The sequence below is a fragment of the Oncorhynchus kisutch genome, linkage group LG6 (genome assembly GCF_002021735.2).
Source record: "Oncorhynchus kisutch isolate 150728-3 linkage group LG6, Okis_V2, whole genome shotgun sequence".
In the NCBI taxonomy this organism is placed as follows: domain Eukaryota; kingdom Metazoa; phylum Chordata; class Actinopteri; order Salmoniformes; family Salmonidae; genus Oncorhynchus; species Oncorhynchus kisutch.
Genome location: NC_034179.2, coordinates 10572009 through 10591293, shown reverse-complemented (window position 1 = coordinate 10591293; position 19285 = coordinate 10572009). Strand labels below are relative to the sequence as shown.

Below are 19285 nucleotides of genomic sequence, written 5' to 3'. Positions count from 1 at the left end.
CAACAACATGGTAGCAATACAACATGGTAGCAATACAACATGGTAGCAACACATGGTAGCAACACAACATGACAACAACATGGTAGCAAGCACAACATAATATGGTAGCAACATGACAACAACATGGTAGCAATACAACATGGTAGCAAGCACAACATAACAATATGGTAGCAACACAACATGGTAGCAAGCACAACATAACAATATGGTAGCAACACAACATGGTAGCAAGCACAACATAACAATATGGTAGCAATACAACATGGTAGCAAGCACAACATAACAATATGGTAGCAATACAACATGGTAGCAAGCACAACATAACAATATGGTAGCAATACAACATGGTAGCAAGCACAACATGGTAGCAATACAACATGGTAGCAAGCACAACACAACATGGTAGCAACACAATATGGTAGCGGTACAAACATTATTGGACAGAGACAACAGCATAAAGGGCAAGAAGGTAGAGACAACAATACATCACACAAAGCAGCCACAACTGTCATTAAGAGTGTCCATGATTGGGTCTTCGAATGCTGCTGCGGTCATTCTCTGTGACGATGTGTTGTTGAAAGTGTCTAGAGAGGACGCAGTGATGAGAGAAATCCGTTACTACTGGAGAAACATTATGCTACTGACAATATTAGGATATAGACTATGCATTCTATAGGATGAATCATGATTGAGCTTGGCTACGTTTTCATTCAGTTGCAAACCGAGGAAACGCAAAACTGTCACCGGTCATCATTCCTTGCACGTATGCTGACATTAAAAATCTTGCATTCGCTTCAAATCCTTTCTGTAGGACAAAGAAAATCTACATTGTAGGATGATGCTAAATCAATGTAGCCTGTCCTATAAATTAACAATGAGTATTTCAATGGGGATATATAGAGACATCTGTGATAGGCTATATGAAGATAAAATTGACAACCATTAGAAAATAGAAAACCGTCCAATGATCAGCCGCTGATACACATTTGAAGCCAAGGTTGGTTATGTGTTTTGATTAGAAGTAAAAAAAAAAAAAATGTTTTTTTAAATATCTCTTGTTGGTTAAGGGCTTGTAAGTAAGCATTTCACTGTACAGTTGTATGTGACAAATACAAATTTGATTTGGTTATGTTGACACTTTTCATTTGAGCTTTAACTAAATCTGTTAAATCTGTTGCCAATAGCAACGGTGGTACTGTAGATTACAGTACCACTCTACAGTACCACCGTTGCTATTGGCAACCCTAAAAGACAGAGACAACATTTGCCAGAGTTGACCCTCAATGAGTGGTGGCACAGATTTAGTTAAAGCTCAAATGAAAAGTGTCAACATAACCAAATCAAATTTGTATTAGCTGTCCTATTTTATATATATATTTATATATATATATATATATATATATATATATATATATATATATATATATATATATATATATATATATATATATATATATATATATATATATATATATATATATATATATATATATATATCCTTCTCCACTGGCATATCGCTTCCCTTTCTCTCTAGCTTTTGAACGAGTAGCCTGAAAAATATGAACAAAACAATTTCAGAAAGATTTTACTGAGGAAATCAGTCAATTGAAATAAATTAATTAGGCCCTAATCTATGGATTTCACATGACTGGGAATATAGATATGCATTTCTTAGTCAGAGGTACCTTTTTTTTTTTTTTTTTTAAGGGGGTAGGGTCGTGGATCAGAAAACCAATCAGTATCTGGTGTGACCACCATTTGCCTCATGCAGCGTGACACATCTCCTTCACATAGAGTTGATCAGGCTGTTGATTGTGGAATGTTCTCCCACTCCTCTTCAATGGCTGTGCGAAGTCGCTGGATATTAGCGGGAACACACTGTCGTACCAGTCAATCCAGAGCATCCCAAACATTTTTTCTTTAACTAGGCAAGTCGGTTAAGAACAAATTCTTATTTTCAATGACGGCCTAGGAACAGTGGGTTAACTGCCTGTTCAGGGGCAGAACGACAGATTTGTACCTTGTCAGCTTGGGGGTTTGAACTTGCAACCTTCCGGTTACTAGTCCAACGCTCTAACCACTAGGCTACCCTGCCGCCCCATGCTCAATGGGGGACGTGTCTGGTGAGTATGCTGGCCATGGAAGAACTGTGACATCTCCAGCTTCCAGGAATTGTGTACAAATCCTTGTTCATTATCATGCTGAAGCATGAGGTGATGGCGGCAGATGAATGGCACGACAATGGGCCTCAGGGTCTCGTCACGGTATCTCTGTGCATTCAAATTTCCATCGTGTTCATTGTCCTTAGCTTATGCCTGCCCATACCATAACCCTACCGCCACCATGGGGCTCTCTGTTCACAACGTTGATGTCAGCAAACCGCTCACCCACACGACACCATACACGTGGTCTGAAGTTGTGAGGCCGGTTGGCCGTACTGCCAAATTCTCTAAAACGACGTTGGAGTTGACTTATGGTAGAGAAATGAACATTCAGTTCTCTGGCAACAGCTCTGTTGGACATTCTACATTTTAGACTGACCTTTTATTGTCCCCAGCACAAGGTGCACCTGTGTAATGATCATGCTGTTGAATCAGCTTCTTGATATGCCACACCTGTCAGGTGGATGGATTATCTTGGCGAAGGAGAAATGCTTGCTAACAGGGATGTAAACAAAATTTGAGAGAAATAAGCTTTTTGTGTGTATGGAACATTTCTGGGGTCTTTTTATTTCAGCTCATGAAAGATGGGACCAACACTTTACATGTTGCGTTTCTATTTTTGTTCAGTGTATAGAGTTTAAAACTAATAGGCCTAGGTCTATTCAAGGAGAGAAGCATCAATCGCTCCTCTTGTTTGCTGAATGGCTATAAAATGGCATAGGGGTTTGAATGGCGAGAGTGACGTGTAGCCTAGCTCTGGTGTGATGTGTTTACATTGGCTAAATTGATACCTTGCTGCACTGATGCATTGCAAATGTAAAAAAACAGACATTAATTCACACAAGGTGAATTGTGCAGCCTGTCAGTGGCAGTGTCCCAGATAACTCAATTGGTCAACAACTTATTATCGAATGAAGAAAATATGTTACGAAAAAAATTATGAAGTTTGTGGCAGGACGATATTTTGCAACTGGTGTGAACAGACGTGCTCGTATAGATTTTTTTTTCTTACTAATTATTCGATTTGAAAATAACAGACTTGGTGAGAAAGGGCCTTTACTGAAATGTGTCATTTAAAAATCATGATGGGAGCGTTTGATTTGGATTAGAGAGATTGAGTCCAGACAGGCTACTTTAGGAAACTTTCTGAATGGACATAAGCCTATAGAGAGAATCAGCGAACTCTCTCTCTCACACACACACACACACTTAAAAGCACCCATCAATCAAAGCCACCAGCGTATGTCAGACTCAAGCAAATATAAATTTTTTTCATGAATCTTTTTTTTTTAAATCTAGGCCTACTTTAAGCTTTCTGAAAGTAGTATATAAGATAATGAATTGACAAGGAAAGTATGAAGGTGAGAGAGACCGCTATGCAATAGTATGAAGTTGAAATTTAACAATATTAAAATGGAAACAAACGCAACATGTTCATAGCCTATTTATCAGCGTTGATTAGTCTATAAATGAAAGATTCCTTGTCGAATTATTCCATGCCAGGTTGGAGATGATTGACACATTGGCGCATTATAGGCCTCAGAGCCAGAACAACCATGTTGACTGCTGTTGAATGATTAACGAATAGTCACACTATTAAAAGACCGATTAAAAAAAATAAAAATGTTATTACATTTTTTATTTACTAGTGTAACAGTATAATTTTAAACCGTTCCCTCGCCCATATCCTGGCGCGAACCAGGGACTCTCTGCACACATCAACAGTCACCCTCGAAGCATCGTTACCCATCGCTCCACAAAAGCCTCGGCCCTTGCAGAGCAAGGGGAACTACTACTTCAAGGTCTCAGAGCAAGTGACGTCACCGATTGAAACGCTATTTAGCGCGCACCGCTAACGAAGCTAGCCGTTTCACATCCGTTACACTAGCAAGCAATGAAAACGTGCCTTGTATAAAAGGAAGTACACGTATATAAAAAAATGTGCTGAAGTGCCATAGCCTATAGGCCAGCGCTTAGACAGCCCTGCTCAACTAGCGGATTAGCTGCTGAAGTGCCATAGCCTATAGGCCAGCGCTTAGACAGCCCTGCTCAACTAGCGGATTAGCTGCTGAAGTGCCATAGCCTATAGGCCAGCGCTTAGACAGCCCTGCTCAACTAGCGGATTAGCTGCTGAAGTGCCATAGCCTATAGGCCAGCGCTTAGACAGCCCTGCTCAACTAGCGGATTAGCTGCTGAAGTGCCATAGCCTATAGGCCAGCGCTTAGACAGCCCTGCTCAACTAGCGGATTAGCTGCTGAAGTGCCATAGCCTATAGGCCAGCGCTTAGACAGCCCTGCTCAACTAGCGGATTAGCTGCTGAAGTGCCATAGCCTATAGGCCAGCGCTTAGACAGCCCTGCTCAACTAGCGGATTAGCTGCTGAAGCGTAAAACAACAATTGGAAAGAGAAGATGTCGACGGACTAAGTTATAATCATTAGTAAACACTCCCGCTATTAGGTGAAGTTTATCAACATGAAAATGCAGTTAATTATTAAATAAGTACCCCAAAATGAATGTAGGCCTATTTTAAGGGGCGGCAGGGTAGCCTAGTGGTTAGAGCGTTGGACTAGTAACCGGAAGGTTGTGAGTTCAAACCCCCGAGCTGACAAGGTACAAATCTGTCGTTCTGCCCCTGAACAGGCAGTTAACCCACTGTTCCCAGGCCGTCATTGAAAATAAGAATGTGTTCTTAACTGACTTGCCTGGTTAAATAAAGGTAAAAAAAAATAAAAAAATTATTTGATAGTTATTTTGTTTTCATGGCTGTTTTCAGCCATAAGTCAGTTACATGGTATTCAGCTACCATCACAGACCTTTGTGTGTGGCTGTGTTCACAGACGAGGTCCCTGTACGCTGGCTCGGACTCGGGCGTGGTGCAGTCTCCTACTGCGTTCTGTGACAAGTACCCATCCTGTTCAGACTGTATCTTGACCCGGGACCCTTACTGTGCCTGGGACCCAGACTCTTCCACCTGTGTCAACATCTTCCACACCCAGGGCCTCACACACCGGTAACACTCCTTTTATAATGGCATTAGGATTATCAGCACAATGCAAAACCTACGTGTTTTTCCTGCCTCGGTGTAACCCAGTCCATCCTGTTTCTCCAACGACAAGCCTGAAAGTGTCGACCCTGATGTATGTCCACCTAATGTCAGTTCTGTTTTGTTTTTCAGGAACTTGATCCAGAGCCTTAACGGTGATGCAGACAAGTGTCCCTCAGGTCTGTAACCTCTGCATTTTAACGTGACCCAAGTCTCTGCATACTGACTAGCTATTGGCAGAGAGACGGGCTGCAGTGCTAGAAGTAAACAAATACACTCATTTAGGAATGTCTTGATATCGCTTTAGTTCAAGTTTAATTGCTATATAAACATCTTACTTACCAGAGATTTCACATTAAACACAGCATTAAAAAACAGCAAGGAAGTTCAGGACAGATCTAGTAACACCAGCCCTCTCTTCAGAGAGTAAACTCCTCTCCTCTCCTCACAGAGCCAGGGCTCTCCGTGGAGAACTACCAGCGTGTGACAGTTAAACCAGGGAGCTCGGCTGAGCTGCCATGCCTGGTTCAGTCCAACCTGGCCGTGGTGGTCTGGAAGCAGAACAGCAGCACCATGACCGAGGCCTCCAAGTTCCACCTGATGGGTGAGACGGGTCTGCTCATTTACAGCGTGGCCCCAGAGGACCACGGCCTGTACGAGTGCTGGTCACTGGAGTGGGCCCCTGTTGCAGGGAAGAACTTCAGCCGCCTCCTGGCTGGGTATGTCCTAGACCTGGATGTCCCCAGGAGGCCTTCACCACGAGGCCACCCCCCTCAGACCGCCAGCACCCTCAGCTCCGCTCACCCCCACCACCAGTCCACTGCTGCCACTGAAGGTAATAACGGTAACACCGTGAGACCCCTCCCACTAACTTCAGCCCCTCCCAGCTACACCGCCCTCACCTCACCACCACCCACTCACAGCGCCTCGTCATCACTAACCACGCCCCCCAGCAGCAGCAACACCGCCAGGATCCAGCACAAGCTCCTTCCCCCCAGCTCCAGCGCCCTCCCGCTCCCAGAGACCCGGGACCCTGCGACAGAGTACCTCCAACATGACAACAGCAGTACTTTCCTCTTCCTCTTCCTCCTGTTCTTCCTCCTCTTCCTGGCTGCCCTGTTCTACAACTGTTACATGCAGTACCTACCGGGGCCGTGTCTTCGTCTTCGTGCAGCTCTGCTGGGAAGCCAGAAGAAGCCCCAACCTGAGTATTTAGCCTGCGAGGCCGGCCTCATGGAGCCCGTCACAGTAGACAAGCTGGACGTAAAGGATCAGATCCGCCTGACTCAGAACGGGGTACAGCTCCGAGCCTTGAGGGACACCGGCTATGAGACCGAGCCAGAGTGTAGCAACGGCAAGGTCCCCTCTCGCAGCTACGGGGGAGAAGACAGTCCTTCTAAAGAGAAGCCCTTTGACGTGGACTGTGACTCTCAGCCTATTGAATATGCAGACGCAGATCAAGAAGCATCACCATACTAAAAGATGCACATCTCAGCTTCTCTTTTTACTAGTGCAAGAAATATGAAGGCTTGTTATTTATAGGGGTCTTCTCCCTCGCTGGCTCTCTCCACATAGTGGGCTTATACATACAAACCTGTGTGTTATACATAAGCTCAGTGGCCACTCTTTCAGAAGGACAGACGGAGGCAGATTACTTCAGTTATTAGGAGGTCAAGTCATACATCCCGCTTGCCTTCAGAGATTCTCTTACTCACTCTGGCTACCCCAAGACCAATCAAATGTAGGGCCTACTAACTAAATATTAAAATCATAGCCTAATCTCTGTGCAAACCTGTAACCATCTCGCTCTGCATTTTTCCAGCAAGAAACGCTGATTTTTATTCCAAATTGGAAACATTGTTTACCAAATTGGTAAGTTAACTTGTTTTCCAAATTGGAGCCTTTTTTAGTTATTTTTTTGTACAATTCTGGGAGCTCTTCTTCTAAGGCTGTTAAAACATAACATGGGAGCTTCTTCTTCTAAGGTTGTTAAAACATAACTTGTTTGTTGTATTTTTCTGAATATTCAGTGAATAAGGCTATTTGACGTAGTAGGTCAGCTGCTTTCCATCTCAACTTATAGTACAATCTCCTCTAGAACCTATAGTACCATCTTCTCTAGAACCTCTCGGACGATCTCCTCTAGAACCTATAGTACCATCTTCTCTAGAACCTATAGTACCATCTTCTCTAGCACCTCTCGGACGATCTCCTCTAGAACCTATAGTACCATCTTCTCTAGAACCTCTCGGACGATCTCCTCTAGAACCTATAGTATCATCTCCTCTAGAACCTATAGTACCATCTTCTCTAGGACGATCTCTAGAACCTATAGTACCATCTCCTCTAGAACCTATAGTACCATCTTCTCTAGGACGATCTCTAGAACCTATAGTACCATCTCCTCTAGAATCTATAGTACCATCTCCTCTAGAATCTATAGTACCATTTCCTCTAGAACCTATAGTACCATCTCCTCTAGGATCTCCTCTAGGACAATCTCCTCTAGAACCTCTAGGACGATCTGTAAATTCTCAGGGACGGTTTGTTAGTTCGCTCTATGCCCTTGTTCTCTGGTGGTGGTTAGAAAAAGCTGTCGATAAACAGACAACCACTGGTGGCCAGTGACTGACTGACGGAAAAGATGTGGTATGACTGATATGAGATCTATAGATATTTATACAATGGGTGGGTCTAATCCTGGACGCTGATTGGTTAAAACTGCATTCCAACCGGTGTCTATTCCACAAGTTACCACTGGCTAAAGCTATAACGTTGAATTGCCTATTTACTCTGTTCAATCCACTGTTTCATCAGCCCAGCCACTATAAAAAGCATCTCGACATAATCTACCATTTCTTTAAGACTAGCAATTGGTTTTCAGTAGTCTGTCTCTCTCTGACGTTTGCAACACTGTTTCAGTATTGACATTCGATCTTCAGCTGTCCCATAGTAATGAATGTTTCGGGATGAGACGGGCAGGCAGCTTTTCTCAGCCAGTCAAAATCATGAATCAGCGTCATTTTTATGGATTGTATACAAAGTAATGTAAATCGAAAACAAAACTAAATGAAGTGCAGCTAATTTGCAGTCTTTCCAGCTTCAGTTTGAAGTGATTGTCACTAGAAAACGGATTAAGCAAATGCAGCTACTTGGTTGTTATTCTGGCTGCACTCTTTGACGTGACTAAGTTAGCCAGCCAGCTAGCTAGCAAAGGATAAAAACGTTGCCAGCCAATAGAACATTTAGAACGAACGACTGGGTCGCGTCTCTGGCAACCGAACCAATAGAACATTTAGAACGAACGACTGGGTCGCGTCACATGCAAACCGAACCAATAGAACAAACGACCAACCGGATTGGATAGCAACCATAGATTTGTGTCGGGACTATATTTTGTGGAAGGATGAAATGGTATGAATAAATATATCAAAATAATGTTTTTAATTAAAATATGTCAATCATTATTTGAATGTGTTGGTAACCCGTTGTATAAAAGTTATAATGCCCTCAAGCCGGGGTTCGGAGGATATATTGGCACAGTTTTCGACTTCGTCTCGTGCCTAACAACACCCGTGCCAATATATCCTCCGAACACCGGTTTGAGGGCATTATCACTTAAATCTAGTCTCATTCCTTACATGTTTGTCAAGGACAATTTTAAAGATTAAGCCTATGAGGCATCATCAGCTGTTTTTATGAAAGGAGGACTTGGTTTTGGTAATCACCTGTTTCATGAAAGGAGGACGTGGTTTTGGTAATCCTGTTTTTATACGGCGACAGAAGAAAGCAAAATGCTGAAATGAGTGAACGTGACTCACTAGATGACGACGACGGGAAATGCTGGACACTCAAACCACTGCTGTCTGAAGAGCACAGACCTCTCCAGAGCTACACGGCTCTATTCTAACTCTGTCTCTCGTCATCTCCTGTGAATCCACAATTCCAATGGTACGAAGACACGTGAACTATGGGGTCATAGTTACTAGACATGAGCTTCCTCCATATTAACCTGTTGGTTAGTTTTCCCCACTGGTCATGTCAGTATGTACAGTTTGAGTCCAGATTAAGCTTCTCTAATGTTAGAAGCTTTTGTAAAATGAAAAGGTGAAATATTATAAAGCATTTCTGTTTTCTTTGTCCTTAGAACATTGGCACTGGAAGTAATCAGATGGGTTTTTTATTGAATGAAGCTTCAAGTTTTACACTTTTAAAGATGATTATTTAGTAATAACTGTCCGACTTGTATGTTCTCATTTTATTATAGTGTAGTAACGTTGTTTTTTAATTTCTATGGATGTATTGGTTCACAAAGTCTATTTTAATAGTTAGACCTATAGCCTCCCCTCCTGTGTCTGTCTGTTTCACACATTTCTCTTACTGCCTGGCTGTTGTCCTTAGAGAACTCTCCTTTCTCTCCTTCGGCTCTCCCCACCTCCTCCCTCTCTCCCTCACAGCCGCCTCTGCTGTTCCTCCTCTCTCTCCTGTTGACACTTCCTCATCCCTGTCCACCTCGGGAAGTAGTCCCTCTCTCCCTCCTTCCTCCACCTCCTCTGAGGGGTTAGGGGTGTGCCTGCTGCCCCCATCCCTTCAAGACCAGGCTTGGGGGGTTCAGGCTCAGGAGGCCTTCCTGCTCTTCTGTCTGGCCTTGGGTGAGTGGTGCCTGTTGTGACCTATGTGTGTCTCTCTCTCTCTCTCTCTCTCCACACCTTGCATGTGGCCTTCTCCCTTCAGACACACATCAACCAACCCCCTACATACCTACCTACCTTTCTACCCTAACCTGGGATGTGTTCACATCCTCAAAAAAAGTGTGTTCCTTGAGCCATGTGTTATTCTGACCCCTTTTAAATGTTATAGGTGACGGTACAATAATGGGATGAAAAGTTAATGTTTTTGTGTTTACGGTACAGTAGATCAGCTCACTGAAATATGTATTTGATTGAGCAAGTTGTCTCAAAGGTTTTAGTTCCATTTTGTTTTTTAAATATAAACTTGCACCATTTTGTATATTGTGTTATTGGGAAATCTGAGACAGATATTTAATTTGAAACGAGGCGAGAGAGGTCTTTATAAGAACAAAAGACTGTTTTTGGTACTTTTTCTTGTGTCAATTACTGAGTTTCAATACTATCTAGAAGTAGAACTTGTGCCTGTACAGTGTATATATGGAATATACTTTTTGAAGCTGTTCGTATATCCATAGGCATTCTGGGACTACTGTTCGTATGGGGGGGGGGGGGGGGGGTTAATACATCCTGATTTCAAATGTTTTGAATGTTTAGCCTACTGGTTTAACTGTCATAATCCTAACATGTGCAAACCAAGCTAACTAGGTTACTTTTATACACACGGACAGGAAATGTAGGAAGACGAGCTTCTGATTTATTAAAAGTTTTAGTCTTTATGACCTTTTTTGAAAGATTAAAATTGCATACATTGAAAAAATGAATTGACTGAATGTGATCTTTTGAAAATGAATGAAAAGGCCATCGGAGAACATTGCACAAGTCATTCACCTCACCACAAATTAAGTTTCCCCTCAATCACGATTTAATGTTTTTTAAATATGCTGATGCACAACAGGAGCACATCTATTTGGACTCAAATCTGCACACTTGATCCTAGGCAGTATTTAGAATGAAGTGGTTCATGCTAATATATGCTACCATATTAGAATCTGAAAACTGTGCAAAATTATGTGCAGAATGATAAGTCCTTTCTGTGCTGAGGATCTGTTAGAATCAGATCTGTCAGGTATTTCTATGATCGCGAACCAAGGAGTTTGTTTGGTGTGAGAGCTTAGAATTGATGTTCCTCGACAGCAATTTTAATGTGCCAAAGCACACACCTGGTTTACGGGAATCAAACCTTCAGTAAAGCAGAATTTAATTGATCTGCTTCCTCTCAGTTTGGGCTGAAACACTGTGAATCAGAATAGTATGTCAGTACTATAGTGTTGCTCTTAAGTGGCTAAGGAGCTTAGCTGGAGAAACAGTGACTGTTTCCTGGACAGAGATGAAGCCCTCGACTAAAAAGCATGTTCACAATAGACGCTCTCCATCCAAAGTCCATATGAAGTCCCATTATGTCCCTCAGGTCCCAGTGATCTCCAAATTCACTGGCAGGTGAACGGGGCCCACCTGGAGACTCCCATCACAGAGTACCGCCACCCCTTGGTCCGGGGGGACCCCCATGGAGAGGTGCTGGTGAGCAGCTGGGTGAGAGAGAGGGCCCTGGTCAAGGACTCCAGCTACCAATGTGTCGCTGCGTCCAGCGCAGGAAATGACACATCTAAAGTGGACCTCAACATCCTCAGTAGAGGTAGTGATCAGAGATTGCTGGGATAGCTACACCTTTTATATTGCTCCCTTCTCTCTCCATAAGCTCCTGCCTGCATGTTGAACGAATCCTATGAATGAGTCCTTGTCAAATGATGCAGTAGGTTCTAGAAAACCAATGTCAACGCAAATCTTATTAACAAGGACAGGGGTGTAATCATTAGCTAAACTTTGAAATCATTAGCTAAAAAAAATTGAGATTCTATTGGAAAAATTCAGGTAGGTCCCTCCCCCGTTTTCGTTCCATGCGCTTCCGTTTAAGAAATGTTTTGCAACAGAATCTGCGTAATGAATACGCCCCCAGGCAAACACTCCTACATTACCAGGGTTGTGTTCATTAGGGCACACAACGGAAAATGGTTTGCAAGTCCAGGTGTTAATTATTTAACTTTTTCAGTACGTTTTCTTCCGTTTGGTGCCTAATGAGCATGATGACCCAGTTCTCTTGATTCAACTGATATTACAGTGGTCAAATACAGTAAGTTTTCAACTGATATCACAGTATTGCCTACTGTAATATCAGTTGAATCAAGAGAACTGGGGTCATCATGCTCATTAGGCACCAAACGGAAGAAAACGTACTGAAACAGTAACAGTGTCAAATACAGTAACTTTTGTTTCTGATGAACAGATGAAGACAGTATTCCATCCAGAGATATGAGCCAATGGAGGAGTGCCCTTTCAGAACACGACAAACTGCTAAAGAGGTGGAAAAGAGCATGGGTAGGTTTATATTCACTAAGCACCAAATCACTGGGGAAGTAGTGAACTTAGTTTGGGGTGTGTTTTGTGTGTGTCAAACTGCAGTGCAATTTTAAAATGAGTAACTTTGAGTAACTTTTTCAATAATGTTGAAAATACATTTGATTAAAGTTTCATAACGCTGCCTGAGTGTGTGCATGGAAGATGACCTAACGCACATGATTTAGAAGCCACCCTGAACTCACTCATGCTTTTTCACTTTGCGTACCAAAATTCTGATTGCTCTGCGTGTCTGTTTAGGGCCAGGGCCGAGGGGGAGTGGTTTGATGTGCTCTCCTTATCTAATATCTTAGAGCACTGCAGAGGTGATGAATTCCAGTGAATCAAGAAGTGAATGCCCCATACTTCTACACGGTTCAAAAATAGTTAACTATTTAAAACGGCACAAAAATGTGTTTGTTTCCTGGTTCAACCTTGTACGTGTCTCGGGCTCAGGATCATCAACTAGATTCAGCTGCGGGACAATAGTTTTATTGAGTGGATGTTCAGGGGGTCAGAACATAATTACAGATCATTTGTAGACTGCAAAATTTATCTCAAGAAGCCCAAACTGATATATTTGTCTAAAACAATCATTACAATGTAAATGTACTTTTATTCTGAATGGCTATGCATATTTCAAGACATGGCACATGAGGGTGCAGTGAGATACTCGACTGGTTGGATGATACCTTTCCCATTATGTCCCCCTGACCCACATGCCTCGTCAATCATCTTCACAAAGTGTATACTTCACTGGAAATCAACCAATCCTCTGTCGTTGGCACAAGGTCAAATGCTTTATCATCTAGATGTTGAAAGTGCGTGGGCGAAGGCAGTTTGAGGCCATGTGGCGGAGAGCGATTGCGGGCGCTGGGGATGGGGGGGGGCGGCATGTGGGTCAGGGCAGGTGTGATATCATTCATGTTTGTGTAATGTCGTTTGTATGTGTATGTTTTGAATTGTTTGCAAAAAATACAATCTTACAAAAAATACCCCAAAAATACCATTTCAAACCTATAATTTGTATACGATCACAAACACCAGCAAATTGATTGCACCAGCTCCAAGTGATTTTAATTGTGGAAATCTGTTGCAAGTTATTCCCACTCATATGTGATCGTAGGTTTGAAATGATGGTATTTTGGGGGGTATTTTTTTGTTGTACGATTTCTACTACAGTAAACACTTCTACTACAGTAAACACTTCTACTACAGTAGACACTTCTACTACAGTAAACACTTCTACTACAGTAAACACTTCTACTACAGTAGACACTTCTACTACAGTAGACACTTCTACTACAGTAGACACTTCTACTACAGTAGACACTTCTACTACAGTAGACAAAGAAGGAGTTGGGGAACCTTGGTCTAAGGGTTGTGTTCAAAACAATGATTACATTACTACCTGGCTAGGGTTTACTGACCGGGAGTAACATCTAAGTCTAAAACATTTTGAAGTGCTGTTTGTCTTTCATAATAACTTACCTAAACGTGGGATTGATGACATTTTAAACACTTTATTTTACAGTGTCCCTATTCCTCTACCTGTTTGTAGCTTCCTAGGGGCAGAAGGTAATGTGTAAGGTATTACTGATCTGCATTCTCTACAGTATGTATCTCTCCTCCTATAGGAAAGCTGTGAGGGTCAAGGTGCTCTCTGAGGTCACCTGAGCTCCACTGTTATTGGCTCCTAAGACAGGCTTCAGCCCAGGTGACCCTACCTGACCTTGGTCCAAAAATGCCAAGTCATGACGAGACATGGTACTATTCTCGCCGTTCGACGCCTGACGCAAGGCTTCAACCTCCGGCTTCGGTTCTGCAGTGTTCACCTGTTGTGGTGCATCAAAGATATTCTATAATGTTACAGGCCCTTCATACAGGCTTTAGCATAGGCCTTAGTCTCCCCCTTACTGACTGACTGGGGACTGGGCAGATCAGTTGACTTTGCTCTTGGGAGGGTCTACTCTGCATTCCCAGTGAAAGGAGAAGATTCTCTGTGACTGAGTGGTGGCATGTAGTGTCAGATATCTCCACAGTGTCAGATATCTCCACAGTGTCTGATATCTCCACAGTGTCTGATATCGCCACAGTGTCTGATATCGCCACAGTGTCTGATATCGCCACAGTGTCTGATATCGCCACAGTGTCTGATATCGCCACAGTGTCTGATATCGCCACAGTGTCTGATATCGCCACAGTGTCTGATATCGCCACAGTGTCTGATATCGCCACAGTGTCTGATCTTCCCTCAGTGATCGACAGTCTACCTTTGAAGTTCGCACTTTCTTTCTCTACTGTGGTAGCAGTGTCCATCTGTCTTTCACAGTGGGCAGCTGTTACAGATGAGAATGAGATGGGTTTTGTTTTTAGATACGTTTTAAAGTAAGGGAATATAAGGTTTGTTTTGTTTAGATTATTTTACCGGTATGTCTAGACTAGAATATATCCACATTGATTTCTCAATCAAAATTAGAGTTGATCTCTTTGTTTTGCCAGAGTAACTAGAGATTAGTAAATTGTGTCAGTACAAAGATGTACAGACACAAATGTAACCTCTAAACTCCACTCTCCACTCCATAGTGCCTTTCAATAGGTTCAGATTGCTGAATAAATGCAGTTGTAGCCTGTTAATGATTCAGATTCCTGTATTTTTGCCGACACATGTATTCTCTGTCATTATGTGGTCAGTTAAACTCTTGTCACTGAAATGTTTAATTCCATGTGTTAATCATATGACAATGTGGGAGAAGAAAATTGTATTAAAGGGAACTTGACAGTGGAACTTGATGTTGCCTTATTGTCTATCATACTGTGTTCTTCATTGGCCACATTTGAGGGCAGTGAAGAACAGTTCAGACATTTGATATTTCAGTGGTTTGAATGCAGTTCAGATATGTCTGTGGTTCATATCAGTGTCAGGTCTTTGTGACATTTAGGCTATAAAGGAGAGAGTGACAGTGAAACTTCACAACAGCTGCGCTCAGACATCCATTTCGAATCCAAATACTTTCTATCATGATGACATCAAAGCAGCAATACTCCACAGGAACAGATTCTCTGGTTGAATTATTAAGTAGCACCTACTGGTAGGCTAGGCCCCCATGTACTTGTCTGAGTTAGAGGTCTGTCTCCACACTCCGGTTTACAGCCTGGCATCTGCAGTGATATGGCAAAGACAATGTAACAGATGCATAGTCACCTAGTGTAATAATAATTAGAAGGCTAGCTACCCTTTAGGTGAGATTATTGATAGCCAGTTGCAGGTCTGTTTCTGCTCTCTAGCCAACTCAGTATCGTCATGTCATTAGGAATTGGCAACAGAGCAGAAACGGACTTTCACCCTAGTCGTGAACACCTGCTACACTCAAAATATCGATCAGCAGTAACACTTGGCCATCTAGTGGCAGATTACGGGAATATCTAGCCAACCCTACAACTACTCTGATTATGTCAGTGTCGTATTTTGTGTAATGCAAAATTATACTCCGTGGTGAAAAAAGTACCCAATTGTCATACTAGAGTCAACTGTAAAGATACCTTAATAGAAAACTACTCAAGTGAAAGTCACCCAGTAAAATACTACTTGAGTAAAAGTATTTGGTTGTAAATATACTTAAGTATCAAAAGTATAAATAATTTCACATTCCTTATATTAAGAAAACCAGACCGAACGATTGTATTTGTTAATTTCTGAATTACGGGTAGCCAGGGGCACACCAACATTTACACAATATTTTACCAACGAAGCATTTGTGTTTAGTGAGTCCGTCAGATTAGGGGCAGTAGGCATGACCAGGAATGTTCTCTCTTGAAAAGTGCGTAAATTTGACAATTTTCCTGGCCTGCTGAACTTTCGAAATGTAACGAGTAATTTTGGGTGTCATCGAAAATGTATGGAGTAAAAAGTACATTATTTTCTTTAGGACTGTAGTGGAGTAAAAGTAAAATTTGTCAAAAATATCAATAGTAAAGTATAGATACCCAAGAAAACTACTTAAGTAGTATTTTAAAGTATTATTATCATTCTTTTTGTACTTTTTACCCCTTTTTCTCGCCAATTTAATGTATCTAAATTGGTAGTAACAAGTCTTGTCCCATGGCTTGACACACTGATTGCTTAACCGTCATTGCTAGGAGGTCGTAAATAAGAATTTGTTCTTAACTGACTTGCCTAGTTAAATAAAGGTTAAATAAAATAATAACCCGGAAGCCAGGCGCACCAATGTTTTAGAGGAAACGCTGTAGTTAGCCATCTAAGGTCAGCTTCCCTGCCCGCCACAAGGAGTCGCTAGAGCGCGATGGGACATGGACATCCCAGCCGGCCAAACCCGCTGGGTCTCCTGGTCGTGGCTGGCTGCGATGTCGTTTTTTGTTGTGTGTAGACACCTCAATAATGGACAAGGTACTGTCTGGAAAACTAAGTTGTTTAAACACCTCCAAACAGGGGGGGCGAAATCGTTAAATTATATTGCAATTGGCTTTGAGACAGGGCATGCACCACCGAAGAAGAACACCCGGAAGTAAAGTATTGTTAAGAAATCTCAGATGGCGCGATTCTTCAAAAACGTCAACAGACTTTGATACATCAAGATTAATCTTCTAAAACGAGTGACAATTGTGTGAGTGTGACACAGCGTTACTGGTTATATAAAGTTAACGCTGGCAGATCAGATTTATCGTAACGTTAGCCGGCTGAAGTGGGTTGACAGCTAGACTGCTTATGTTAACTTTAGCTATTCTTGATCTCAATAATCTAGCTAGCTACTGTAGTTTGGTTTCATACTTTGATTGTTGTTGATTTTGTTTATTTCAGATCGAAAATGCCCTTGTCTACTCAGTCTCAGACTGAAGGTGACAACTACGTCCTTGTAGCTAGTCTGGACAATGTCCGGAATCTGTCCAACATCTTGAAAGCTATCACCTTCAAAGATCATGCAATTTTCAATGCCACACCAAACGGGTTGAAAGTCACTGTGGAGGACTCTAAATGTCTGCAAGCCAATGCCTTCATTCAGGTTAGTGCAGGAATATCAACATACACTAATTCTGAGTCATTAACCATTAGATGGGCTGTGTTGTCATGTCTTGTTAATGTTGTCATTCTTTTCCAGGCTGAGATCTTCCAGGAGTTTACCATCAGAGAGGACTCAGTGGGGTTTCAGGTCAATCTGACTGTTCTTCTGGACTGTCTCACCATCTTCGGGGGAAGCACAGTACCAGGTAATGAAGAAGACTGTCATCTTGATATCCTTTCAGATCTCTCCTGGGTGATTTACAAAACAATCTGATATAGACTTTGCAGGTCAAAACGCCATTATTTTAACCTTAATAAAATCATCCGCTTTTTATTCTAGGAGAGAGTCACAGCCACACCTTTCATTCTAAAATGTGAACCTAAAAACATGATTAAAGCTACTGGGAGTAACTAACATGTCTTGTGTCTACTTTTTGTTGAAGGAGTGGCCACTGCCTTGCGGATGTGCTACAACGGATATGGCTACCCCCTGACCCTGTTCCTAGAGGAGGGTGGTGTGGTGACGGTGTGTAAGATCAACACCCAGGAGCCAGAGGAGCCCATAGACTTTGAGTTCTGCAGCACCAATGTGACTAATAAAGTCATCCTGCAGTCAGAGAGTCTGAAGGAGGCCTTCTCTGAGCTGGACATGACCAGTGAGGTCCTGCAGATCACCATGTCTCCCAGTCAGCCATACTTTAGGTGCAATACTAATACTGTGTTTTTTAAATGAGGAAATCTCAAAATGGCATTGTATTGTAGCGAATTAAGGACTCTTAACTGTAGTCTCTGTAGCAGTCCGTCCAAAACCTTTTGGCCATTCCACCAAAAGGCTGGATACTCTTGACAAGTTCGCTGGTTGTACTGAGGTCATTGCAGCTACAGGATGATGGTCGAGGAGTATAATCTTGCCATTGTTAACCTTTCTTCTCTTTATCTGTTTAGGTTGTCTACCTTTGGGAATTCTGGGAATGCCCATTATGATTACCCAAAAGATTCTGACATGATGGAGCTGTTTCAGTGCACAAAGACTCAGACTAACAGGTACATTAACCTTCTATATACTGTATTATCATCATGTATTTGGATATTTGGGAAGTGTGGCACTACAGATTCCTGCATTTCCTAGAATCCCAAAAATGTGCACGTGAACATGGAATTAATTTACTAAATTATGTTTTTGCTGGTTGGCCACTCTTTGAGGGTATGGCTTTCACTGAGATAATTATGGTTTTGAAGAACATGCTAACTGGATTGTCACTTTGCTCATGTGCTTTTTGTCAGGTACAAGATGTCTCTCCTGAAGCCGTCCACCAAGGCCCTGGCTCTATCCTGTAAGGTCTCAGTGAGGACAGACAGCAGAGGGTTCCTGTCTTTGCAGTACTTGGTCAGGAATGATGATGGACAGATCTGCTTCGTTGAATACTACTGCTGTCCGGATGAGGAAGTGGAAGAGGAGTAGGGAGAATAGGAATATTGTTGTACAAGAATACGAGGCTCAAATGTTTTAGATGTTAGTCTAAAGCAAAACGTACCTTTTTTTTCACTTGGCCCCGTTATTTGGATTATATTCTTTGACTGTGTTATTTGTAAATAGTGTTGGCTCTGGTACATTTTTAAATTAAAATGATTAATTGCTAATAGTTTTTCGGTTTGCTTTCTGTGAATTAATGCTGCTCTCCCATTGTTTGGAAGTTTACAAGCAGCTTGAAACAATATTTATATAATCAAAATATTCCTTCACTTTTGATAAATATTTGAACATTAGTATTGACAATAAATGTAAAACTGGTGCTACCACTGTAAACCTACCGCTGCCACTTCAGCTTCCAATGTAAAACTGACACTACCACTTTAGCTTCCAATGTAAAACTGGCGCTACCACTTTCGACTAGCAGCATCTTGTCTGTTCTCGCAATACAACTCCGCGGCGCCAGGTGGCGTCTGTTTTATGTTTGTCCTGCTCTCACGTGTGTT

The 19285-nt window shown here is 42.1% G+C and overlaps 2 protein-coding genes across 2 annotated transcripts in view; both read left to right on the top strand.

Moving 5' to 3' along the window:
* The window catches only part of sema4d (sema domain, immunoglobulin domain (Ig), transmembrane domain (TM) and short cytoplasmic domain, (semaphorin) 4D), a 91178-nt gene extending 76097 nt beyond the window's left edge, over nucleotides 1-15081 (top strand). The window contains 7 exon segments of the mRNA XM_031826153.1: nucleotides 5001-5173; nucleotides 5339-5385; nucleotides 5658-6041; nucleotides 9664-9858; nucleotides 11306-11530; nucleotides 12179-12270; nucleotides 13926-15081. Of these exon segments, the coding sequence (XP_031682013.1) occupies nucleotides 5001-5173; nucleotides 5339-5385; nucleotides 5658-6041; nucleotides 9664-9858; nucleotides 11306-11530; nucleotides 12179-12270; nucleotides 13926-13955 (1146 nt within the window). The 3' untranslated portion in view covers nucleotides 13956-15081.
* Nucleotides 15082-16575: 1494 nt separating this feature from the next.
* rad1 (RAD1 homolog (S. pombe)) lies at nucleotides 16576-18954 on the top strand. The gene is made up of 6 exons (XM_020484456.2): nucleotides 16576-16913; nucleotides 17108-17309; nucleotides 17406-17514; nucleotides 17752-18010; nucleotides 18254-18352; nucleotides 18593-18954. The coding sequence occupies exons 2-6, from the start codon at nucleotides 17115-17117 to the stop codon at nucleotides 18768-18770; spliced, it is 840 nt and encodes a 279-aa protein (XP_020340045.1). The 5' UTR covers nucleotides 16576-16913; nucleotides 17108-17114; the 3' UTR covers nucleotides 18771-18954.
* The last annotated feature ends 331 nt before the right edge of the window (nucleotides 18955-19285 follow it).

Excerpts from the sequence above, each read along its gene's own strand:
- rad1 (XM_020484456.2), top strand. The coding sequence starts at position 17,115 with ATGCCCTTGTCTACTCAGTCTCAGACTGAAGGTGACAACTACGTCCTT. Across the intron at positions 17,310-17,405 it reads AAGCCAATGCCTTCATTCAG|GCTGAGATCTTCCAGGAGTT; the intron begins GTTAGTGCAGGA and ends ATTCTTTTCCAG. Across the intron at positions 18,353-18,592 it reads ACAAAGACTCAGACTAACAG|GTACAAGATGTCTCTCCTGA; the intron begins GTACATTAACCT and ends GCTTTTTGTCAG.